Source organism: Squalius cephalus (genome assembly GCF_949319135.1).
Source record: "Squalius cephalus genome assembly, chromosome: 13".
Taxonomy (NCBI): Eukaryota; Metazoa; Chordata; class Actinopteri; order Cypriniformes; family Leuciscidae; genus Squalius; species Squalius cephalus.
The window spans coordinates 38,302,675-38,330,074 of NC_137134.1; the positions used below are offsets into that span (position 1 = coordinate 38,302,675).

The 27,400-nt window shown below is 37.8% G+C and overlaps 2 protein-coding genes across 3 annotated transcripts; both read right to left on the reverse strand.

Annotated features, from left to right (window-relative positions):
• Positions 1-138: 138 nt before the first annotated feature.
• On the reverse strand, positions 139-16,390 carry camk1ga (calcium/calmodulin-dependent protein kinase IGa). Of its 2 annotated transcripts, XM_079889792.1 has the most exons (14): positions 16,325-16,390; positions 14,289-14,419; positions 13,425-13,537; positions 10,110-10,235; positions 8,342-8,416; positions 8,117-8,255; positions 6,242-6,365; positions 4,626-4,701; positions 4,429-4,541; positions 3,688-3,766; positions 3,096-3,183; positions 1,860-2,188; positions 1,117-1,220; positions 139-606 (listed from the first exon to the last, which is right to left on the reverse strand). In XM_079889792.1, exons 2-13 carry the CDS (start codon positions 14,367-14,369, stop codon positions 1,148-1,150), a joined length of 1,416 nt encoding a protein of 471 aa, XP_079745918.1. In that variant the 5' UTR covers positions 14,370-14,419; positions 16,325-16,390; the 3' UTR covers positions 139-606; positions 1,117-1,147. The 2 variants fall into 2 exon arrangements, with proteins under 2 accessions (XP_079745918.1, XP_079745919.1); XM_079889793.1 differs by lacking the exon at positions 16,325-16,390 and having other exon boundaries at positions 14,289-15,002.
• On the reverse strand, positions 16,389-27,102 carry LOC307169260 (uncharacterized protein; the record flags this gene model as incomplete). The annotated part of the gene is made up of 13 exons (XM_079889794.1): positions 26,968-27,102; positions 26,784-26,856; positions 23,425-23,455; positions 23,205-23,345; positions 19,357-19,488; positions 19,145-19,289; positions 18,085-18,119; positions 17,762-17,809; positions 17,602-17,681; positions 17,451-17,528; positions 16,891-17,010; positions 16,699-16,819; positions 16,389-16,454 (listed from the first exon to the last, which is right to left on the reverse strand). The coding sequence occupies exons 1-13, from the start codon at positions 27,032-27,034 to the stop codon at positions 16,389-16,391; spliced, it is 1,137 nt and encodes a 378-aa protein (XP_079745920.1). The 5' UTR covers positions 27,035-27,102.
• Between the last annotated feature and the right edge of the window lie 298 nt (positions 27,103-27,400).

Sequence of the window (27,400 nt, forward strand, 5' to 3'; positions counted from 1 at the left end):
CAACACTGATGACACACAACTAACACACAACACTGATGACACACAACTAACACACAACAGTAGCACTGATGACACATTATTGTCTTTGAAAAAACTTGTATTTCAGAATGTTGTATTTGAATTAAACTTGCCCACATTGAAGTTGGTGTGTAAATAGTTTTATTTGCTGATTTTAATACAGCGGTGTGTTTATGATTACAGCGGGGTCTGTGATAATACACATTTACTGACATTAGACACAACGATCTTATAAGCACATATAAAACACAAACAGAGAGATTATAACAGCAAAGATAAATAAGTCCTTAAATAAGAAAAGTCCTTCAGTGTTTATACACACACTCACACACACACAGCTGTGGCACATGTGATCCGCCCTTCCCATGATGCACCCTGATCAGCCCACCACGGGTGTAAATAAGACTACTGTACATGTGTATGCAGACAGTAGGTGAAATAATGAGCGTCCGGTCTCACGCTCTCAGTCTCTCCAGTCCGAGGTCAAGCTTTGAGAAGCGGATGTGTGTGTGTGCGATTGGCACTCGTTTGACCCGGTCTGTGGCTCCGACGGGTGACGGGACGAGCCGACGCTCAGATAAACACCATCTGAGAGAGAGAGAGGAGAGAGATAGAGAGAGAGAGAGAGAGGAGAGAGAGAGAGGAGAGAGAGAGAGAGAGAGGAGAGAGAGACAGAGAGAGAGAGAGATAGAGAGAGGAGAGAGAGAGAGCGAGAGATAGATAAGAGAGAGAGAGAGAGAGAGAGGAGAGAGAGAGAGAGAGCGAGAGATAGATAAGAGAGATAGAGAGAGGAGAGAGAGAGAGAGGGAGAGAGAGAGAGCGAGAGATAGATAAGAGAGAGGAGAGAGAGAGAGATAAGAGAGAGAGATAAGAGAGAGAGAGAGAGATAAGAGAGAGAGAGACAGAGAGCGAGAGAGAGATAAGAGAGAGAGAGATGTTTTACACGAACTTCCCCAGCAAAGTGAGTAAACATGATAACTAATACTCCAAACTGGCTCGTGATCTGACAGTGTTTCCCGCCACAGTTCATTTCAAACCCTGCACACACACCTTCACGATCACGTGACAGTTAAAGCGGAGGCCTGAGTGGATACTCACTTCATTTGATTGACAGCTGTCAGTCAGACGATTACATCAGAGAGCAAACGCCAGTCTGAAGGGTCTGGCCACGCCCATCTGAGCCACACATCATCCTGTCCGACCTGACACACAGTACAATCACTTATAAAAGCATGTTTTAAATAAGTATTTACATGTATGTATATTTATATACATTTTAAAAGCCATAAGCAGCAATATTTATCAACATTTGTTGCATTAAACTATTTACAGAAATGAGACATGCCACATTGAGACTTGAGGAAACATGTTATAGTGACGATGCCAATGAATCATAGAGTTGGAGTTGAGGATCAGCGAATAGACCTATTTGATTCACCGAATCTGCTCATTTGAAACATCCAACTGAATCGATTCACAGAATCAAATGAGTTGATTCACTGAGTTGAATTTACGAAACAACTACTTGATTCACTGAATCAGAGTTATGAATTGATTCATTGAAATGCTACTTAAGTTTTTTGTATTAACTTTCTCAAATTTGTGATTTGAACATGGAATAACCGTAAAACTAGACATGCTCTTTGGGAATTGTGATGTTCATTATGTTGTTCGATGTTCAAAATTCGAGTTCAAAGGCATGACCACACGAATTCTTCATGAACCCCAGAATGCACTGTTCAGTGAAAATGGCCCAGGATGGTGAACGAACATGAGAGAGATGTCAATTACAAAAGATATTAAAAGTCTGTATCTGGCGCAGTATGTGACGCTAGCATCACCTGTTAGCAGCGCAGTCTGACGCACACAGGTCCGACTCTGAGTGGTACGCGTGCTGACCGGTCTCAGAGATGACCAGCGCGTGCATCGGCTCGCTGTTGCAGGCCTTGAGCGGGCCATGCCCCCTGATGACATCAGCGTGAGGCGACAGGGTCATGTGACTGCACGAGGGGTTCCCATTGGTGTCCAGCTCGCTGGGGGCGGGGCCTGGAGACGAGACGTCCAGCACCTCGATCAGCGGGGTCGGGCTCGGGGGCGTGACCTCAGGGTCAGTGTGAGAGAGCTGAAGACGTCGCATGTAACTGACCGCCACCGTCACGTTGATGGCTTGCTAAAACACACACATGCTCATGTATTCAATTCACGTTTATTTGAGTCATTCACACAGAGACACCGGATGAGTGTATTAGGGCTGTCAAAATGTCTGAAAAGCTAAATTCGAATTTCTTTCTTAAATATTAGCAGAATTCAAATTATATTCGAATTCTAAAAGCAATATTTAGTGTTAAGAGGAAACAGTGCTGTATTGTCTCCTCTGCCCACAAGAGGGCGCAATGAGCAAATATAAACCAAATCAAGCATTGCATCTTTTATTGAAATGAAATGGCGTTCACTTTTTAAAGTGCATTAACTTTTGAAACAATTGTTCTTAAATAAAATATAATTTCCTTAGTTTTATGCACTGTTGTAACCTAATTTTCCTTGCATGCACATTATGTAAGTGCATCAGTAACCTGAGAAAACACACTTCAACACACAGCGTAATGAACTACATCAACACTTCCATTCAGAAACACTCACTTCTACTCACTACATCTACATACTGATCATCAAAAACACGCTCAGACGTTTTTATCTTTTTATAAATATGATTCATCAAACATGTTTTTTCATGAACCAGTTTATTCATGAATCAACATTGTTTTCAAAATAATTTTTATTTGTGAATCAGTATATTTATTCATGAATCATCATATTTTTATGCATTAGTTTATGAAGTATTTCATAATAAAAAATGTTTTTCATGTTTTAAAGGTTATTCATGATAAAGTATAAAGTATGTTTGATTATTAATAGGTCAGTCTGGTAATGAATTAGTATGTTTATTGATTAATCAGGTTGTTTGTTTATTTGTGCAAATTCGAATGTGCAGTTTGTTTTTAAATTCGACGAAATATTCGAAATGAAAGATTGTCTTTGACAGCCCTGGAGTGTGTGTGTGTGATCTGCTCTCTCACCTTCCACTTGGATTTGGCAAAGTTCTTCTGCATCTGCTCACAGACGGACTGAATAATATTGTCATTGTGCGCCGTGTCTCCAATTATCCTGCATAAAAACAACAGCTAATTTATTCATGAACCATCATATTTATTAATACATTTATGAATCTGCATATTAATTTATACATTTGTCTATTCATGAATAAGAATGATTATTCATCATGTGATTTTCATGAATCATAGTGCATGAATCCATGAATCAACATGCTTATTGCAAAATTAATGTTTATTCATGAATCTGTATATTTATTTATGCATCAGCATATTCCTATGCATTCGTTTTTTCATGAAGTTTTTCATAAATAAACATTTGTCTGTTTATTCACACATAAGTACATTTATTCATGAATCAGCATGTTTGATTATTAATAAGTCAATATAGTAATTATTTATTGATGAAGCAGGTTGTATATTTGTTTAATCGTGATTTGCAGGTTTTTTTTTTTTTCATGATTCAATATGTTAATCATGTTTATTCGTGACTCAGTTCATCAGTCCACATATAAACAGGCTGTAGAACTGTACTGGGATTCTCTGAGGTGTTTCTCACCATGGATGGCCGAGCGCTTGTTCAGTTGTGTAGCGTTTATTAGGGTTTTTCTCCAACATGTGCCTGATAAAGTCCTTCGCTGCAGAAAACAGGACAAACCAGAATTATTCACAAAGATTTTCAATACATACTAACATTAAAGTTGCAGTGTGTACGTTTTAGCGGCATCTAGTGGTGAGGTTGTGAATTGCACCCAACAGAAGTTACGGTGGCCGACAGGAAGTGATGTCGTCGTCTGAGACAGCAGAGAGTAGTTAAACAATGAGGTTTCTTTGCAAAGATAGATTAAGAAATTAGGTTTATTTAATTATTCAGTAAAACGATAAGCGAATATTATTGTTACTTGTTCATCATTGTGTCAGTGTTTATCCGCTGACTTTAGCTAGCTTCTTTACACGAAGAACAACACAGTGACGAAACGCGTTTGTCCGCTCAGGGCCACCGTAGAAACATGTCGATGTAAGCGGACCCGCGGTGTGTGTAGAGAGAAACGCCTCATTCTAAGCTAATAAACACATAACGGTTCATTATGTAAGGTCTTTATACACCACTGAAAACATAGTTATGTTTATGATATTGCATTTCTGTCAACAGATCCTCCTAAATATTACACACTGCACCTTTAACATACTAAGAATGCATGTTAACATTTTAAAAAGAGACCCATGTTTGATGTTGTACTGCAGCTGATGGCCTACAGGTGGCAGTAATAACAGCGTGTGTAAAGTGTTTCAGACGCACCTGACTCAGAGATGTCGTCCCAGTACGGCGAGTGAAACGCATATTCTGCCTTCATGATCTTGGAGAAAAGGCGTGTTTCATTCTCCTCATAAAATGGCGGGTAGCCGCTCAACCTAAACAAACACATGAAGAGATCAGCGTTTGAGGAAAAACACACCTGACCAGATCTCAAGAGTGTATAATGATGGCAGACTCACAGAATGTACGTTATGACGCCGATGGACCAGCAATCCACCGCTTTACTGTATGGTTTCTGAGCCAGAACCTCGGGAGCTGATGAGAATAATCACCATAATGAGAATCATCACCGTAATGAGAATCATCACCATAATGAGAATCATCACCGTAATGAGAATCATAATGAGAATCATCACCGTAATGAGAATCATCACCGTAATGAGAATCATAATGAGAATCATCACCGTAATGAGAATCATCACCGTAATGAGAATCATCACCGTAATGAGAATCATCACCATAATGACAATCATAATGAGAATCATCACCGTAATGACAATCATCACCATAATGACAATCATAATGAGAATCATCACCGTAATGAGAATCATAATGAGAATCATCACCGTAATGAGAATCATCACCGTAATGAGAATCATAATGAGAATCATCACTGTAATGAGAATAATCACCATAATGAGAATCATCACCGTAATGAGAATCATAATGAGAATCATCACTGTAATGAGAATAATCACCATAATGAGAATAATCACCGTAATGAGAAACATCACCGTAATGACAATCATAATGAGAATCATCACCGTAATGAGAAACATCACCGTAATGAGAATCATCACCATAATGAGAATCATCACCATAATGAGAATCATCACCATAATGAGAATCATCACCATAATGAGAATCATCACCGTAATGAGAATCATCACCGTAATGACAATCATAATGAGAATCATCACCGTAATGAGAATCATCACCGTAATGACAATCATCACCGTAATGACAATCATAATGAGAATCATCACCATAATGAGAATCATCACCGTAATGAGAATCATCACCATAATGAGAATCATCACCGTAATGACAATCATAATGAGAATCATCACCATAATGAGAATCATCACCGTAATGACAATCATAATGAGAATCATCACCGTAATAAGAATCATCACCATAATGAGAATCATCACCATAATGAGAATCATCAATGTAATGAGAATCATCACCGTAATGACAATCATCACCGTAATGACAATCATAATGAGAATCATCACCGTAATGACAATCATTACCGTAATGACAATCATAATGAGAATCATCACCATAATGAGAATCATCACCGTAATGACAATCATCACCATGATGACAATCATAATGAGAATCATCACCGTAATGAGAATCATCACCGTAATGACAATCATAATGAGAATCATCACCATAATGAGAATCATCACCGTAATGACAATCATCACCATGATGACAATCATAATGAGAATCATCACCGTAATGACAATCATCACCATGATGACAATCATAATGAGAATCATCACCGTAATGAGAATCATTACCGTAATGACAATCATAATGAGAATCATCACCATAATGAGAATCATCACCGTAATGACAATCATCACCGTGATGACAATCATAATGAGAATCATCACCGTAATGAGAATCATCACCGTAATGAGAATAATCACCGTAATGAGAATCATCACCGTAATGACAATCATCACCGTAATGAGAATAATCACCGTAATGACAATCATCACCGTAATGAGAATCATCACCATTACAGGTAATCTAACAGCAAAAGTAAAAGCGTTCGTACCAACATATCCTGGTGTTCCACAGGCCGTGGACATCACGCCGTGATCCGCCATCTTCGACAGACCGAAGTCACTGATCATGATCTTAGCGTTCTCCTCTGGACTGTAGTACAGCAGGTTCTCCGGCTACAGACGGATAAAACAGTGGACATTAATAACATTTAGGACCTATTACACCATTGATATTAGTTTTAGGCTCTACTACACCAGGTTTTCCTGAAGCAGAGTTTCTAGTTTGCATGACATGTGGACTCAATAAATCCTTATCCTGAGCAAAATAATCAAGCTGACATTCAGTACAATTTGTATCTTTTATTTAGAATACATACAAATGTAATTTACGTCTTTTAATTTGTCAAAAGATTTAAAGCAAAGTTTTTGAAGAGTGCGCATGTGCGAACGAGCTCTAGTACGTAAGAACGAGACTATGATTGAATCTGGAAATAAAGCAAAATGAAAAATAGTCCTCAGATGACATGTCTGTAATTTATAGTAAAACATCTAGCATTAATTTGATCTCAAACAGATTCATTAAAAGTAGTTATTACTCCACCACCTGTGTGACATCATTAACCAATTTGCGACAGTACGGTCGTGACTCGCTAGTTGATTTCTTCAACGATGCATCGTACTATAGCAGTAAAGCAGCGAGTTACGTCATTGTATGGGAAACACACCCCCGTTTAGTTCCTGTCTCTATGAAGCCCCTCCTTCTGAAAAGCACACTGTGCTCTGATTGGTCGGCTGGAGCAGTGTGTTGTGATTGGTCGAGCGCTTGAGTGTGTTTGGGAAATGTCCCGCCCCTTTCCATAACCGCCAGTTTAACACACTACTAACTAACTCACCCAGGCCCCGCCCCTTTATTCTGCGCATGAATTATTATAATGAGGAATATTGTGACGTGTTCGTTCCCGGAAGAAACTCAAGACTACAATGGAGGCATTTCAGGGAGATTTTAGAAACAGTGATGCTTATATAGAGAATAACTGGAACTCCATGAGAATTGAACATGTAAAGGCCCTTTCACACTGGATGCGTAACGAAAAAGCGAAACGTAAAAGTGAATAGTTCGTGTGCGAATAGTTCGCATCAAAACCATTCACATCAGCCGCGACGCGAGTTTGCGACGTCTGTGACGTTCAGAGCTTCAACATTCCAAAACTTTCGCGCCGACAGCTGAGAAAACATGGACACTTCATCATCATCATCATCCAGTGAAGACGAGTCTGAAGGGGAGTATGCTAATGTCCACTTTTAGTTTCCTTTTCCTCTCTCCTTTTTCTCACACAGGTGTCCCTGAGGTTTTTCCACAGTTTTTTTGCGTCTTCAACTAAACAGTGCGTTTTGTAATGTCAATACACATTACATGTAACACACAAAGTAACAAGTTAAAATCATTCGACTAGAAACTGTAGATATCACACAGAGAATGTATAGAGTACTAAAAGCAGCCCTAAATAGTCTCACTACATTTTGTTACATGTTCAAAGTAAACACAGTCTCTGTCTCTATCTTTGACGATAATAGTGTTAGCTTTCTATCCCAGATGTAGTTTAGCCTGCTAGCCTACACAGCACAGGACTATACAACCACTAAAACTATCATACAACATAACACAACATGTGATAACCGAGTTGGTTGGCAATGCTACGCCACACAACGTCTTTCAAAATCGTTGTCCTTGTAGTTTGTGATTGGCTGAAGCCTTTTATGTCGCCGCAAAAGTGAAAAAAATCGACATCGAAGCGAAAAAAAAAAAAGTCGTTTTTTCGCCACAGCACATTCGCGTCCAGTGTGAAAGGACCTTAAAACGCATAATAGGTCGTCTTTAATTCAAACCTCGACAGAAGATGGATTAGAAGATCAAGCTCTCTCACCTTCAGGTCTCTGTGGACGATGCTGTTCTGGTGCAGGTAGGAAACGGCCTCCAGGACCTGTTTGATCACACGGCTGGCGTCTTTTTCCGTGAAAACCCCTCGATCCAGAATACGGTCAAACAGCTCTCCGCCTGACACCCTTCACAGACACCCAAACATGTACGAGTTAATACACACGCTGAAAGACTGTTTGTGTGTATATTTTAGGCATTATCAAACACGTACAGCTCCATGACCAAGTAATAGTGTGTTCTCGTTTCGTAGAAATCTTCCAGTCCCACCACGTTATCATGCTTTATCCTGAAAGAGAGAGAGAGAGAGACTTCAGAATCCAGAACATGGTGTTTGGTGTTGGTCTGTAGTGTTGTGTCAGTAGTTTTAGGGGTTGGTGGTCTATATGTGGAGTCAGGGGTGTTTGTGTTAATGGTCGTGGTATTTGTGGTCTGTAGTTTTTAGTCTGTAATGTTTGCGTCTGTGAATAGGAATTTTCGTTATAACTTTTGACCACAAGGTGGCGCTGTCCGGAAACTTCTTGAGTACTTTCAGGGCATGGTGCCGAAGACACATACCAAGTTTTGTAAAGAAACGCCAATGTTTGTAAAATATAGCATATTACGACCAAATTCAAAATGGCCGACACCCAAAATGGCCGATATGGGAAAATTGGGTATCGTTCGACTCGGCATGCTGCACCAGTGAGAGTTCTGTGATTTTTTTGTATTCAGCCTTGGTGTGTGTTATGACAACCATGACCTGAGGCTGCCTGCACAGTTTCGACGTGGTGCCACCTAGTGGTCAGGAGATATGAAAGATGGCTCTTTTTGCTTATTACTTGTGAAAGATTTGGCCCAAAAAAAAATCACAAAACTCAAACAATACCCAGTTTTCCCATATCGGCCATTTGGGGTGTCGGCCATTTTGAATTTTGTCGTAAAATGCTATATTTTACAAACATTGGCGTTTCTTTACAAAACTTGGTTTGTGTCTTCGGCACCATGGACAGGAAGACAGGGTAATAAAATACTTACACCTGGGCACGAGAAAGGATCCGGCCAGGAGAATACAGGGGTCGTTTAACAATAAACATGGGGTCCCATGCCCTCCCCTTAGGGGAAGCAGAAGGGCAATCTAGCAGGAGGCAATTTAGGTCATAAATGAAGGCCTTTTGAGTTCTCAGGGACAAAGAACAGTGTGACCTGCTCAGGGGGGTAGAAAACCAGTCCAGGCCAGTTGAAGATAGGGGGTATCTTTTGGAAAGTTACAGAAAACTAAGTAGGTGTGGTCAAGATGTTAGAAACCTGTATAAAATGTCTCAGTTTTATTATGTTTTTGGGATTGTCTGTTTTTCATGGCTGGGTGGCTGCGGTCTGTGAAAAGAATCCTCAGAGAATAAAGCCTTTTCTCTTTATTACAATTTTGCCTCTTGAATGTTTCTTACACCTGTTGATGCTGTTTTTCCCAGTGAGAAAAAATTGCTATTACACTGGTCTTAATAGATTCCTTGGGTCATGCTGAGAACATAGATACCAATTTTGTCAAATTTAGCCAAACTTCCTGTCCGCCATTTTGATATTTTTCGAACTCCTCCAAGACCGTTGGTCCAATTTTCACCAAAATCAAATCGTTTCATCTTCAAACAAAAAAGTTACAGATTTCGTGTCGATAGGCGAAACTGTTTTCATATACTGCATCAACAAAGTTAATGGAATGATGCCAAAATGACTGTGATTGGGCTTGTGGTCTTTATATTAATGGCCTGTGCTGTTTGCTGTATTGATGATATTGTTCTGTAGTCTTTATGTTAATGGCCTGTGATGTTTGCTGTATTGATGATATTGTTCTGTAGTCTTTATATTAATGGCCTGTGATGTTTGCTGTATTGATATTGTTCTGTAGTCTTTATGTTAATGGCCTGTATTGTTTATGGTCTGTAATCTGTGATCAGGATCTCTGATGATTATATTTGTTGTTTGTGTCTTGTTTTGTCTCGTACCTCTTCAGCACCTTGATCTCGTTCTCAAGGTTGGAGTGGTGCAGCTGTTTTTTCTTCACACACTTCAGGGCGTAGAAATTCCCGGTCTTTCTCTCTTTCACCAGGTAGACCTCAGAAAATGAGCCCCTGCAGAAACACATGAATGTTGAAGCCCCAGCGAGTGAGCTTGAGATCAGCACTAATCTCTCAGCACAAGGCACAGCTGTGTGTGTGTGTCCAGTTTGATCAGTAAAGACTTCAACTCACCTGGTCTATCTTAAATAACTGTCCTAGGACAAGGATTACTGAGCGTTACGTAAGAGACCCAGTACCGCCCCTAACGACTCATTACCCACAATGCATCTAATCCAGAACACCTTAGAAATACCTTGCAATCGCCCAGAACAACACAGAAATCACCTGGCAATGTCCTCATCATGTTTGTCACATTGTCAAACCATGTGTGTGTGTGAAAACACACTCCTACAGCAGAGATTATTATTCTGAGATTGAGAACATGATGATCGAATGATTATTTGAAGTCAAATCTGTAATGCTTTAGTTTAAATCAATGCTGTAATCCACATGAATGTGTGCAGGAGCCAATTATGACACTCATTCTATACGTTATTAAATAATTCATAGATTATATAAGAACAATTCACGAATTAACAAGAAAATTGAACAAAGATTCGTTAGATCTAGTTCTCTTTTGGAGACAGATTTGTCCCCGTGTTGGTGTAGCTTCATAAACACACTTACATTCACCGTCTCAGTAATCCTTTAATTAACTAGTGTCAGGATGTTCTCTGATGTCTGTCATTCCCCTGCTGATTGACAGGTGTCAAAACAAGAGAGAGAGAGAGAGAGATGACTCACTAATGCTCACACGACCAACAAACTCCTGACAAGCATTTCTGAATATCAACTTGCAAAACGGCACGCCTCATAATGACTCATAAAGCTTTATAACACTTCATAATGCTTCATAATGCTTCATTAATTCTTCTCTATTCCTCTGTATGCCTTGCAAAGCTTTGAAACTCAGATTATTTTGTAGTGCCTCATAATGCTTCAAAACATCTCATAACACTTCATACTGCTACATAAAGTGTCACAAGATGTCATAATGTGTCGTGACGTGTCGCAGTGTTACAAAATGCTTCATAGCAACTCTTAACACTTCACAATACCTCACAATGGCTCAGTAATTTACAAAGCTACATAACACCTTATAGATCCCTGTGAAGTTCCACAACACTTCAAAAAGCTTCATAGCAGCTCATAATGTTTCCTAACCCCTCAAAAAGCTTCATAAGAGTTTATAGAGGCTAAGGCTATAAAAGCTTCATGACATTTTTTAACACTTTGTAATGCTCCATAACAACTCATAAAGCTTCATAACACTTCATAAAGATCCATATTACTTACACTGCCTCATAATAGTTCAGTTTACCATATGAAGCTTCCTAACACATTATAGTGCTCCATAAAGCATTATAACACTTAATAACAGCTCATTACACTTCATAACTGTAAGAGTGCTTCATAAAGCTTCATAACATTTCGAAATGCTCTATAATGACATGATTATAATTAAACCTGCTTTCATTCAAAACCCTTTAAAAAGTGTCATAAGAGCTTATATTGCCTCTTAAAGCTTCATAGCATTTTGCCCACTTTATAATTCTTTATAACACGTTAAAATGCCTCAGTAATGCCTTACAAAGTTTCTAACACCTTATAGTGTCTCATATTGATTTATAACATTACATAAAGCTTCATATTCATAATACCTCAGCTTCATGAACCTTCACAAAGTGTCATAAGAGTTTATAGCGCCTCTTAAAGCTTCATAACATTGTAATGGTTCGTAAAGCTTCATAAATCTTTGCAATGCCTCATAATTGTTCATTATGCCTTACAAAGCTTCCTAACTCCTTAAAGTGCCCCATAAAGCTTCAAAACATCTTATAATGCTTCAGGAAGCTTCATAACCCCTCATAAGGACCTTTTACTTCACAATGCCTTGTAATAGTTCAGTACAGCCTTGCAAAGCTCATAATACTTCATAACATCTCATTATACTTCATAACTCTTCATAAAGTGTTATAAGAGCTTACTGTACATTGACTATTAAAGCTTCATAACGCCCAATAAAGCTTCATACCCCTTCGTAAGCTGTCATAAGAACTTACTGTATAATGACTTAAAGCATCATAGCATTTTGGCCCACTTTATAACCCTTAATAACAACTCATGAAGATTCATAAAACTTCACTACACTTTACAATGATTCATAATGGTTCAGTAAAGCCTTACAAACACCTTATAGTTCCACATTAATTTTTAAATATTTCATAAGACTTCATAACCCTTCATAAACTGTTGTAAGAGCTTGAAATGCCTCTTAAAGCTTCATTACATTTCAGAACGCTTTGTAATAACTCATAACACTTCAAAAAGCTTCATCGTGCCTCATAATGCTTCATAACCCTTCATAAAGTGCCATAGGAGATAATAGTAAGGATGCACTGATATTAAAATTATGGCCGATACCGATAACCGATGATTCTTTATATTTGAAAGCCGATAACCGATATATTGGCCGATAAACTTAAAATCAAAATTTTGGTATAATTTTTGAGAACCTGATACAAAAACAAAAGTCTCACCATTAAAAGCCACGTCCCAAATGCACAATTATGATGTTCTTGTTATAATTTTATGAAGCTGATATGACAGACTTGCGCTGGTCATGTTGTACTTTACCATATTTTTCTTTTTTAAAGTGATTTCAATCATATTTCAAGCATTTTAAAACCATCATGATGAACAGTGCGCATCTGAAGCGTCTCAGCTGGAGGAAATAATGCATTATATATCAGCTTTAATATATCGGCCAAATTTTCTTATCGGACCGATAACGATAACATTAAAAATGAACCGATACCGATATAGTGGCCGATATATCGTGCATCCCTAGATATTCGTGCCTCTTAAAGCTTTATAACATTTCAGATTGCTCCGTAATGCGTCTTAAAACTTCAAAATGATGAATAAAGCATGGAATAATACTCTGCATTAGTGCTAAACGGTTCCTCCAGGTGTTCCTCAATAGGATGAACGGCTTCATTGATAAAAATGTCCCCTGGTCCTCAATCCGTTAATCTGAGTCTCAGGCACAGACGCATGTGTCTCCTCTGAGCAGTAAAGCTCCTGATCCTGTAATAGCGCTCAAGCTCGCAAAAACACCTTCAGCTGATTCCTGACTCAGGAAACTTCAGTGTCTCGTCATAAAATCACAGCGAACTCCATGAAACGCTCCATACTTACGATCCCAGAACCTCCTTGAAGTCGAAGATCTCCTTGATGTTGCTGGTGATCTTCTTCCAGCTGCAGTTGATCTCCTTCCGACCCATCGCGGCTCGGGTTTCACACACCGACTCCTGAAACACACACATCTGTCATATTAATCACAGAAACCATCACATGTTCATGTTCATAATCCTTCTGGAGTGTGACAGATGTCGTCATCTTATATAAAGGTGGAGAAGGTCGCGGTCGGTCACACTAATGAATCCCGGTGCGTTTCTGAGAAGAGTTTTGATCTCTGACCTCTGACCTCTCTATGTGGGTTAATGCATTTAATATCTGGAATCACTTTACTTTAATGTTACCGTATGAACTATCACTGAACGATGATTCTACAGCATTTATTAATCTGAATTAATAGTAATTGAAACATGTTCTAATGCATTATTAAAAGTTGTATTTGTGACAAACATGAGCAAGCGATATTAAGTAAGTTATATTTTTACTAACAGTAAAACAAAGTCTAATGAATGCTTTAAAAATAGTTCATTTTAGCTAATGCATTAACACTTTAACTAATAAAGCGTCACTTAAACAACATTAACAAACATTATTACACGATATGTTTCCCAGATCATTTGTTAACACACATTTGAATAGTTAAGAATAATTATATATTTTCATATTCATTTATATATATATTTTATATAAAGTTTGCGAATCATTTACATTTTTCTTTGGTATTTTAATCTCGTTCTCTTTAGCGTTTAACATGTCAAAATATTCACAACAGATGAAATACTGAGTTTAGAATAAACAGAAATATGATCACGTGTGAGCTCTCAGAGACATAATAATTCACATGAAAGAAGAAGCCAGTCTTACCGGAGTGATGATGATGATGAGAAGAGGAGACGCAGTTGTTGAGCATCTACCTGAACTCTCACGCGCTCGCTTCAGCTTCATGAGCGCGCGCGGGGGGCGGGGCCGAGGCGAGTGACGTCACCCGCGATCACCTGAGAGCCAATCACTATAGCCTTCCGTGAAAAAGTTATGGTATGAGGTGTCTGTGTTTATTAAGGAAAAGGTACTCTTTAATTTGGGGTATTTTTGGATATTTAAAGTATGATAACAGTGTGAATAAGGAGACTATTGTAATTAATTTGGATACAAAGGTCTTGTATGTTTTTTTTTTATTTGATTTTGTATGTGTTTTCTTTACTCCCCTGGCTCCAAAATGTATGTTGTATTGTTTTGTTGTTTAAAGCATTAATTAAAAAAAAGTAAAAAAAATCACAATAACCTTCTTCTGCAAATAATGCGTTTCAAATCAAGTGGCAAATGATATATGACGTTAAATATGCTGCCTTGTACTTTAATGGTGAAGGAAAAGAAACTTGTTTTGTTAGTTTTGGTGTAAGTTGGGGAATAACTTGGAAATAATGTAGCCTAAGTATATACAGCAATGTAAATGTTGTACAAAAGAATATATTTTCTTTCAAAACAATATGTAAACAGGCAGCTTTAATTACATGTCTGTGGTTTAGAACATGTGCTTGCGATGTGTGCAGCTTAACGTGTTGACACGCGCGCGCGTGTGTGTGTGCGTGTGCACGCGCGCGGACTCGCCTGGGTGAACAGGTGCGCACTGTATCATTTCAGTGAGAGTCTTATAATCTGATATAGTGTTTGTATCATGCTTGAGTTCACTCTGCTTAGGCTTATCAGCACCGTGTGTGTATAATCACATGCATCATATGTTGATAATATGATTATATGCTCTAAAGTGAGACATATTGACCCCCGAGTTGCTGAACACATGAATCTCCATGAGTTGCAGTCTCATGTTTAATCACATCGAGTCTCGAGTCCCTGCACATGTTCAGTCCGTGCGCGTGACGTCACAGCACGTCATTTCACACGAGGTCCTTCCCATCATCACATCATAATTCAGTTACAACGATTACACATAATCATCTGAGATTATATTACATAATATTATAATAATTACATAATATTAAAACGTATTTACTGGCATATAAAATACACACAAACCACACATATAAATTATTCTATAATTTTTAATTATAAATAAACGTATTAATTTATTTTTATTGTATACCCATACAATGACCTAATGTGATATACTGATAAATAGAACGTAAATGTGAATTAATTGTAATTCTTTCGATGCTTTGTTTACAAAATATATGAAGTAATTATTTTATAAACAAAAAATATAATATATTATTAATTTCATTATTTTATGTCATGCACATTGTTTTTCAGAGTCAAAAAAGTTGATTATAAAATCACTTTTACAAATAATCCTTTATAAAACCATTAAATCAACAAAAAGGTTCAGTGGTAAATATTTTATCCTAGATGATGATCTGCATTTTTTTCTACAGTAGATGTTCGTTTAAGAACATTTTCAGGTCGTCAGAGCTGCTTTAATCCGGTTAAAATGACCTGAAAATTAAGAGCACTTCCTGATCTTGCTTCTCATTATGAGATTATGTGAGATGTGATTGGCTGAGCAGGAGAATGTGGGCGGGGTTAAGATGCCCTGAAATTCACAGGACAGGAAACAGGAGATCATTAGCAAACGTCTGTACGAGTTTGTATAACTTCAGCAGAATGAAGAAGAAAGTTTAATCTCATCCAGATCAGGCTTATTTGACGCCTCTATTTACTGCATTAATGAATATTAATGTCTCTCATGCATTCATTACCATTACTAACAATCCAAATGAAAGCAGCATGAAATGAGCAGCACCTGGTGAATCAGTCGATCTGAAGCTTCTCAATGAATTTGAATACAGTTAATTAGAGTCATTAATCTGTTGCCATGGCTCTGCACCTGTTTCAGGAGAAAGGAGGACATTCAGTTGAAATAAACAAGAATATTTAATGCCAACCTGTTTGTGTTGTGTTCAGGACACACGAGCAGCCACATTCACAGGGATTAAAGTGAATTTAACTCTATAATCCAGTTACACTCATCCGCTGTCTATGAGTGAATGAGTGAGTCTGACTCACTAGCGCCACCTGGTGGAAACCCAAAGTCAATGACACTCGTCTCGTTAAAAAAATCAAGGACCACAATGGAAATAAGTTAACGCAACTTTATTGTGTTATCCTTAAATGTCGTATTTCTACTTAAACTCATTCAAGCCACCCAAAACAGAAACAGTCATGATTCAGTTACGACAGAGTGTTTATTCATACCTAAACTAGTCCTTTAAGATCTAATAACAACACTAAACCATCAGTGATTTATACAAACACTCACGAATACATATAAAAGAGTCGCCATCAGCATTATCAGACCGAACACGAGCGAAATCGCTCTGACGATCCATCCGTATGGAAACCTCCAGGACACCAGGGGGCGCCGATGTGCCACGAGACACCTGCAAACATATCACATGTCAGTGGTCTGAATTATGCGCATAAATTAAGACGAACATGACTGTAAACATACAGTTCAGGGTTCTCCTCCCCTTGTTCTGACTCCTCCCCTTGTTCTGACTCCTCCCCCTCACATGAACTTTCTTTGGGTTTGATTGGAGAATAACGACGGCGATGGCACGTTTGCGTCACACTGTCGAAGACAAAGATCGTCACAAAGGGTCATTTTTTTTAAATTGAGATTTATACATCATCTGAAAGCTGAATAAATAAGCTTTCCTTTGATGTATGGTTTGTTAGGATAAGACTATATTTGGCTGAGATACTACCATCTGAAAATCTGAGGGTGCAAAAAAATCTAAACATTGAGAAAAACGCCTCTAAAGTTGTGCATTTATGTTGGCGATTGTGCTGCATCCACTCACAAAAATATTTTTTTTATATATTTACGGTAGGAAATTGACAAAATATCTTCATGGAACATGATATTTTCTTAATATCCTAATAATTTTTGGCATAAAAGAAAAATCGATAATTTTGACCCATACAATTTATCGTTGGCTATTGCCACAAATATACCCGTGCGACTCGTGACTGGTTTTGTGGTCCGGGGTCACATGTCACGCGTTTTACCTTTGAAACGTGCTGCTGTCACTGTCTTCGTACTGGTTTAGACTGTTCACAGGAGAATCTGCTGGAACTACTTCCTGTCTGAGAGACGCACACAGGAAACAGTCATATTTTCTGGTTAAATAAAGCTTAAGACAGTCTAGTCTAGTTTTACCTCCTGTCTGCTTGCGTATCAGGCTTTGCGTTCGCACTGGTTTCGCAGCTCTCCAGAAACGAAGCCTCTAGATGCTTCAACTGCAGCGATAAAAAATCTTGTAAAAACCTCCAGACAATCAAACCAGAAGCAAACGCTGGAATATGATCCAGAAACATACCTCAGATTGAGTCGGGAGTAACGTGATGCTTACCCTGCGGCGTATTGGCTATGGTTAAACACATTTCAGAATAATACAAGACAAATGTTAATTACAGCTCATAGTCATTACATCTATCAAGCTCCAAACAACATAAAAGACGTTTGGTCACTAAAAGAGTGGCATAAACCTACAAAAAGGGGTTCGTAATGACATGAAGGTGAGTAGATCATAAGTTTACATGTATTTAGTCTGGTGAACTAGCTCTTTAAATATGCAAAGTAAGGTCTAGAGCTATGCATGAGTCACTGATTTAGTCTAATAGTTCAATCATGGTCAGTTACCTGTTGTGATGAATGTCTGAACAGGTCCCGGTCATCTGTTTGAAGAAAACTCTGATTATGTAAGACTACAAGTTTATTTATCCTCCAGGCCACTAGGGGGCAGCACTGAAACCCATTTTCAAAAGTTTGCGTTTTCAGGCACCCAAAACGGCGTTGTTGTGTCAATGAACAGCCATAAAACGTTTTACGTTTTTAGTTGAAAACGGTGTTGAGTAAGCGGCCCCTACAGGTTTATTTATCCTCCAGGCCACTAGGGGACAGCACTGAAACCCATTTTCAAAAGTTGTTGTCATGTAACGTGTTGTCGTGTAATTGAACGGCCAAAACGCATAAAAAGTTTTACGTTTTTAGTTAAAAACGGTGTCGTGTAAGTGGCCCCTAAGACTACAGGTTTATTTACCCTCCAGGCCACTAGGGGGCAGCACTGAACCCCGTTTTCAAAAGTTGTTGTCGTGTAATGCCGTTGTCGTGTAAATGAACGGCCAAAACACATAAAATGTTTTACGTTTTTAGTTGAAAACGGTGTTGAGTAAGTGGCCCCTACAGGTTTATTTATCCTCCAGGCCACTAGGGGGCAGCACTGAAACCCGCTTTCAAAAGTTGTTGTCGTGTAACGTGTTGTCGTGTAATTGAACGGCCAAAATGCATAAAAAGTTTTACGTTTTTAGTTAAAAACGGTGTCGAGTAAGTGGCCCCTAAGACTACAGGTTTATTTACCCTCCAGGCCACTAGGGGGCAGCACTGAACCCCGTTTTCAAAAGTTGTTGTCGTGTAATGCCGTTGTCGTGTAAATGAACGGCCAAAACACATAAAAAGTTTTACGTTTTTAGTTGAAAATGGTGTTGTGTAAGCGGCCCCTACAGGTTTATTTATCCTCTAGGCCACTAGGGGGCAGCACTGAAACCCATTTTCAAAAGTTTGTGTTTTCAGGCACCTAAAACGGCGTTGTCGTGTCAATGAACGGCCATAAAAAGTTTTACATTTTTAGTTGAAAATGGTGTTGTGTAAGCGGCCCCTACAGGTGTATTTATCCTCCAGGCCACCAGGGGGCAGCACTGACCTGTGGAGTCGCTGTGTAATCGACGGTTCCTCCTCTGCAGCATCTTCCTGGCCTCCAGCATCTCCTCGCTCTCTGAAGCGTGACGTCTCTTGAGATGCTCCACGTGAACCGACATCATCTCCACGGCGTGACTGACACGCGCTTCCTGATGCGCAAACGTGGTTATGAAAAGGTTTATGAGCGGTCTATGCGGGGTTTGTGATGTGAAGTACCTGGTGTGCGGCTCCAAGCATCTCTGCTGTCTTCACAACACTGTCCACATTGCTCTCCAGCATCTGCAGGTTGTTCTTCATCTGTTCCACCATCTCTTTGCTATCCACATCTGGAAGACGCTCATACAACACCTGCAGGACACCACAAACCCTCATAACGTGTAGGGAAGCACTTTTTGAGAACCAACATTTTTGGGGACAGGATTTTTCTCCATATTTTGCAAGTTAGCAATTATGATGATAAGTGTGTTCATTAATTATTAGGATCGTAGTTGATCCGAACTGTGAGCAGTGTCAGTCACTGAACTAGCCCTGCCCACTTGTACTTTGACCACACCCACTCTCCCATAAACCCCACCCCCTAAAGATACAACAGCACGGATCAGCTGACACACGCTTCGGCACGCATGAGATTCGTGGACTAACTGCTAAGTTTAACCCTCATAGAGTGAACGTTTATCATGTGGACGTGTTTTGTCTTGCCAATTTACACATTCAAACGATTTTAAACGCAGAAGAAGAGGCGAAAGGCACCGAATTGATTCCTCTTTCGCGTTTACTTGCGCTTGAACGGACACATACACACAAAATTACGTTATTTGAGGGGACGGCCATTTGTAGTGGTTTCCGAAACCATAGTGGACGTTATTGAGTCTCTCCGTCTCTTCAGCATCGATCCACACCATGGACTCGGAGGTAGGCTGCCCTGGCTAGTCTACCCATAGATAGCAATAACCGAGGAATTGGAGGCTTGTTAGTAGATTTTCTCTCCGCCATCACGCTTCGTACAATCTTCAGGCGTGTCGTGTGCATGTGATATTGTAACGTGCGCGAGGGAGGGGGGATCTGTGGCGTGTGCACGACCTGTGATTGACAGTCAGATCGCACACCCCCCTGCACTGATTGGACCTGATGAAGCGGGAGCGGTGGATTTTTGCAAAACAAGTAACACGCTCCAGGTGGAGTTAGAAGCTCGGGTTTTTTTCTAAAACCACCTTATTTATGTTGTTCTGTCGGATTATACTGTCGATTTCACTGAATATGATCAAAAAAATGTTGCCGACAGCAGCTTTAATTTATTTTTCAGTGCATTTGTTTTACAATATATGACTATTACTATGGAAGCTTATTTCCGCCACAGAAAAAAAATGTATCTCGCAATTCTGACTTTTTTATAAATTCAGAATTGCGTGATATAAAGTCAGAATTGTGTTATAAATTCAGAATTGCGTTATATAAAGTCAGAATTGTGTTATAAATTCAGAATTGCGAGATATAAATTCGTAATTGCGAGTTATAAAGTCGTAATTGCGAGTTATAAAGTTGTAATTGCAAGTTATAAAGTCAGAATTGCGTGATATAAAGTCGTAATTGCGTGATATAAAGTCGGAATTGCGAGTTATAAAGTCATAATTGCGAGTTATAAAGTCCGAATTGCGAGATATAAAGTCAGAATTGCGAGTTATAAAGTCAGAATTGCGTGATATAAAGTCGTAATTGCGAGTTATAAAGTCGTAATTGCGAGTTATAAAGTCAGAATTGCGAGTTATAAAGTCAGAATTGCGTGATATAAAGTCGTAATTGCGTGATATAAAGTCATAATTGCGAGTTATAAAGTCAGAATTGCGAGATATAAAGTCAGAATTGCGAGTTATAAAGTCAGAATTGCGTGATATAAAGTCGTAATTGCGAGTTATAAAGTCGTAATTGCGACTTATAAAGTCAGAATTGCGTGATATAAAGTTGTAATTGCGTGATATAAAGTCGTAATTGCGAGTTATAAAGTCATAATTGCGAGTTATAAAGTCATAATTGCGAGTTATAAAGTCAGAATTGCGAGATATAAAGTCAGAATTGCGAGATATAAAGTCAGAATTGCGAGATATAAAGTCAGAATTGCGAGATATAAAGTCAGAATTGCGAGTTATAAAGTCAGAATTGCGAGTTATAAAGTCATAATTGCGTGATATAAAGTCAGAATTGCGAGTTATAAAGTCAGAATTGCGAGTTATAAAGTCGTAATTGCGAGTTATTAAGTCAGAATTGCGAGATATAAAGTCAGAATTGCGAGATATAAAGTCAGAATTGCGAGTTATAAAGTCAGAATTGCGTGATATAAAGTTGTAATTGCGAGTTATAAAGTCGTAATTGCGAGTTATAAAGTCATAATTGCGTGATATAAAGTCAGAATTGCGAGTTATAAAGTCAGAATTGCGAGTTATAAAGTCGTAATTGCGAGTTATAAAGTCAGAATTTGCGAGATATAAAGTCAGAATTGCGAGATATAAAGTCAGAATTGCGTGATATAAAGTTGTAATTGCGAGTTATAAAGTCGTAATTGCGAGTTATAAAGTCATAATTGCGTGATATAAAGTCAGAATTGCGAGTTATAAAGTCAGAATTGCGAGTTATAAAGTCGTAATTGCGAGTTATAAAGTCAGAATTTGCGAGATATAAAGTCAGAATTGCGAGATATAAAGTCAGAATTGCGTGATATAAAGTTGTAATTGCGAGTTATAAAGTCGTAATTGCGAGTTATAAAGTCAGAATTTGCGAGATATAAAGTCAGAATTGCGAGTTATAAAGTCAGAATTGCGTGATATAAAGTTGTAATTGCGAGTTATAAAGTCGTAATTGCGAGTTATAAAGTCATAATTGCGTGATATAAAGTCAGAATTGCGAGATATAAAGTCAGAATTGTGAGTTATAAAGTCGTAATTGCGAGTTATAAAGTCAGAATTTGCGAGATATAAAGTCAGAATTGCGAGTTATAAAGTCAGAATTGCGAGTTATAAAGTCAGAATTGCGTGATATAAAGTCAGAATTGCGAGATATAAAGTCAGAATTGTGAGATATAAAGTCAGAATTGCGATATATAAAGTCAGAATTGCGAGATATAAAGTCAGAATTGCGAGTTATAAAGTCAGAATTGCGAGTTATAAAGTCGTAATTGCGAGTTATAAAGTCAGAATTTGCGAGATATAAAGTCAGAATTGCGAGATATAAAGTCAGAATTGCGAGTTATAAAGTCAGAATTGCGTGATATAAAGTCAGAATTGTGATATAAAGTCAGAATTGTGAGATATAAAGTCAGAATTGCGATATATAAAGTCAGAATTGCGAGATATAAAGTCAGAATTGCGAGTTATAAAGTCAGAATTGCGAGATATAAAGTCAGAATTGCGAGTTATAAAGTCAGAATTGCGAGTTATAAAGTCAGAATTGCGTGATATAAAGTCAGAATTGCGAGATATAAAGTCAGAATTGCGAGATATAAAGTCAGAATTGCGAGATATAAAGTCAGAATTGCGAGTTATAAAGTCAGAATTGCGAGTTATAAAGTCAGAATTGCGTGATATAAAGTCAGAATTGCGAGTTATAAAGTCGTAATTGCGTGATTTAAAGTCAGAATTGCGAGTTATAAAGTCGTAATTGCGTGATTTAAAGTCAGAATTGCGTGATTTAAAGTCAGAATTGCGAGTTATAAAGTCAGAATTGGGAGTTATAAAGTCAGAATTGGGAAATATAAATGCAATTGAGAGATTATCTTTTAAAATGTTTTATTCTGTGTTGGAAACAAGCTTCCATATATTATTGTCATATGAATTAATAATTATATTATTAGTAGTATATAGTGTAATGTAGACCGAGACACTATATCGCAACTAAAAAGAGGTTTGAGTCCCTGTTAAAGTGACTGACGTTGTTGAAGCTGCACAGTGAATATGGTTTGGAGCTCTTCATTTTAAACTCTCAAAGTGCGCCAGATTTATGAGTTTAACTTGATCACTGTACCCAGAATGCCCTCGCGACGCTCAGCAGAGTCTCAGGTGTGTGTTCTGCTGTACCTGTAGCATCTCTCTGGTGTGCAGCAGTTCTCTCTGCAGATTCTCCTCCGCCACGACACGCTCGTGACGCTCCGCTTGAAGCCGCTGCGTTAGCGTGTACTGGTCACAGCGAAACCCCAGTGCAAACTGGGTAAACGCGCTCTGTGTGTGTGTTCACAGGTGTTAGTGACGTCTGGGGATGTTATATCTAACACACACTCTCTCTCTGAAAGAGACTCACCTCGACCTCGTCCTCCGTCATCTCCACACTGCTGTGAGAAACATGTCCTGTTAGCATTAGCATTAGCAGCCTGATACTGTTAGTTTGTTTCAGTGGGTCTTTATTACTTGAGGTCAGGAATCAGATACTTGTTATAAAATTTAAATTTCGATTCCTCTTATCGATTCCTCTGTGAGCATTTCAATATGACTTTAAACCATTGAAGCGCGAGACTCTGTTTTCTGTGTTCATGTGTATCAGTGTATCGGATCCGTGCAGCTGTTAAAGTGACAGCAGCCTAATATTCCTAATATAATATATAATATATATGCCGTCTCTATAATAACACTGATATTCCCGCTCTATAATAACACTGATATTCCCGCTCTATAATAACGCTAATATTCCCGCTCTATAACACTAATATTCCTGCTCTATAATAACACTAATATTCCTGCTCTATAATAACACTAATATTCCTGCTCTATAATAACGCTGATATTCCCGCTCTATAATAACGCTGATATTCCCGCTCTATAATAACACTGATATTCCCGCTCTATAATAACGCTAATATTCCCGCTCTATAATAACACTAATATTCCCGCTCTATAATAACACTAATATTCCCGCTCTATAAAAACGCTAATATTCCCGCTCTATAATAACTCTGATATTCCCGCTCTATAATAACACTAATATTCTAACACTAATATTCCCGCTCTATAATAACACTAATATTCCTGCTCTATAATAACTCTGATATTCCCGCTCCATAATAACACTAATATTCCCGCTCTATAATAACACTGATATTCCCGCTGATATTCCCGCTCTATAATAACACTGATATTCCCGCTCCATAATAACACTAATATTCTAACACTAATATTCCCGCTCTATAATAACACTGATATTCCCACTCTATAATAACGCTGATATTCCCGCTCTATAATAACACTAATATTCCCGCTCTATAATAACACTGATATTCCCGCTGATATTCCCGCTCTATAATAACACTGATATTCCCGCTCTATAATAACACTAATATTCTAACACTAATATTCCCGCTCTATAATAACACTAATATTCCCGCTCTATAATAACACTGATATTCCCGCTCTATAATAACTCTGATATTCCCGCTCTATAATAACACTAATATTCCCGCTCTATAATAACACTGATATTCCCGCTGATATTCCCGCTCTATAATAACACTGATATTCCCGCTCTATAATAACGCTAATATTCCCGCTCTATTACGCTGATATTCCCGCTTTATAATAACACTAATATTCCTGCTCTATAATAACACTAATATTCCCGCTCTATAATAACGCTAATATTCCCGCTCTATAATAACGCTAATATTCCCGCTCTATAATAACACTGATATTCCCGCTGATATTCCCGCTCTATAATAACACTGATATTCCCGCTCTATAATAACTCTGATATTCCCGCTCTATAATAACGCTAATATTCCCGCTCTATAACGCTGATATTCCCGCTCTATAATAACACTAATATTCCTGCTCTATAATAACACTAATATTCCCGCTCTATAATAACGCTAATATTCCCGCTCCATAATAACGCTAATATTCCCGCTCTATAATAACACTAATATTCCCGCTCTATAATAACACTGATATTCCCGCTGATATTCCCACTCTATAATAACACTGATATTCCCGCTCTATAATAACACTGATATTCCCGCTCTATAATAACACTAATATTCCCGCTCTATAATAACACTTATATTCCCGCTGATATTCCCACTCTATAATAACACTGATATTCCCGCTCTATAATAACACTTATATTCCCGCTCTATAATAACACTAATATTCCCGCTCTATAATAACACTGATATTCCCGCTGATATTCCCACTCTATAATAAAACTGATATTCCCGCTCTATAATAACGCTAATATTCCCGCTCTATAATAACGCTAATATTCCTCTCTATAATAACGCTAATATTCCCGCTCTATAATAACACTAATATTCCCACTCTATAATATTAGCTCTATAATAACGCTAATATTCCCGCTCTATAATAACACTAATATTCCCGCTCTATAATAACACTGATATTCCCGCTGATATTCCCACTCTATAATAACACTGATATTCCCGCTCTATAATAACACTGATATTCCCGCTCTATAATAACACTAATATTCCCGCTCTATAATAACACTGATATTCCCGCTCTATAATAACACTAATATTCCCGCTCTATAATAACACTGATATTCCCGCTGATATTCCCACTCTATAATAACACTGATATTCCCGCTCTATAATAACACTTATATTCCCGCTCTATAATAACACTAATATTCCCGCTCTATAATAACACTGATATTCCCGTTGATATTCCCACTCTATAATAATACTGATATTCCCGCTCTATAATAACGCTAATATTCCCGCTCTATAATAACGCTAATATTCCTCTCTATAATAACGCTAATATTCCCGCTCTATAATAACACTAATATTCCCACTCTATAATATTAGCTCTATAATAACGCTAATATTCCCGCTCTATAATAACAGTAATATTCCCACTCTATAATAACGCTAATATTCCCGCTCTATAATAACGCTAATATTCCCGCTCTATAATAACGCTAATATTCCCGCTCTATAATAACGCTAATATTCCCGCTCTATAATAACACTAATATTCCCGCTCTATAATAACGCTAATATTCCCGCTCTATAATAACACTAATATTCCCGCTCTATAATAACGCTAATATTCCCGCTCTATAATAACACTGATATTCCCGCTCTATAATAACACTAATATTCCCGCTCTATAATAACACTAATATTCCCGCTCTATAATAACGCTGATATTCCCGCTCTATAATAACACTGATATTCCCGCTCTATAATAACACTAATATTCCCGCTCTATAATAACGCTAATATTCCCGCTCTATAATAACACTGATATTCCCGCTCTATAATAACACTAATCAAACAACAGAAGACAAAGAGAAAATCACTCGTTCTTCACTGAATAACTTTTGTAACTATATTTGTAATGTATATTTTATTTATAAAGTTCAGTGTTATTTTACATTTGATTGCAGTTTCTGAACCTCAAAGTCTTAAAACTCTGTTTATTTCAATCGTATCTTTGTTCAGTTGTAACTTATTTTGCGATTGCAATTTTTTTTACTAGTTTTAAAAAAAAAAAAAGTATTCCTGAGTGATTATTGTCTTTAATAATGAAAAAAAAAAATCAAAAAAATCTTATTGGAATCGAAAAGAATCGGAATCGATAAGCATAATCGATATTGGAATCGGAATCATTAAAATGTAAACGAACCCCAACCCTAGTCTTTACCTCTTTAATCCCAGTCTGTCCATGATGGATAGATTCTCCCAGGAAGCCTCCAGCAGCTTCTTTGAGTTTGGATCTGTTTAATGTGGCCAAAACCAACTCAAGTTAGTGTTTATCTCAATATATTAGAGTCCAAAACTGGTACTTTGTTTAAAATAAAAACTAAAACTAAGTGTGTGTGTCGTACCGTCATCACTGTCGTCACTGTCTCCCAGTATCCCAGTATAATCATACAGGCCTGATTTATTATTCATCTGCTGATAAAACACACTGACAGAAAGCAAGAAAACACAATGTAATTAGAGATTCTTCCTACCGTTTGTATCGTGTCCGTTCAGAGATAAAGAGTCAATCGTAATCTTCTTAGCGCTCAGCCGACGACATGACAGTCGCAGGAGGAAGCGGGTGTTAGCCTGGAAATCACTCATAAATCATTACAAACATATATAAATGGCATAATATTGATCAAAGTCAAATAGAGACCATCATCAAATCACTGCAGAGAAAAACAAACAATAAATAAATAAATAAATAAATGTAATTATTTTTTATTAAAACAGTTTTTTAATGATATTTAATTTTGTATGTTATTGTTTTTAATATCCCGGTTGTGAAACCAT

Excerpts from the sequence above, each read along its gene's own strand:
- camk1ga (XM_079889792.1), bottom strand. The coding sequence starts at position 14,369 with ATGAAGCTGAAGCGAGCGCGTGAGAGTTCAGGTAGATGCTCAACAACT. Across the intron at positions 8,256-8,341 it reads TATTACTTGGTCATGGAGCT|GGTGTCAGGCGGAGAGCTGT; the intron begins GTACGTGTTTGA and ends GTGTCTGTGAAG. Across the intron at positions 1,221-1,859 it reads TCAGACTGCGCTGCTAACAG|GTCGGACAGGATGATGTGTG; the intron begins GTGATGCTAGCG and ends ACTGTGTGTCAG.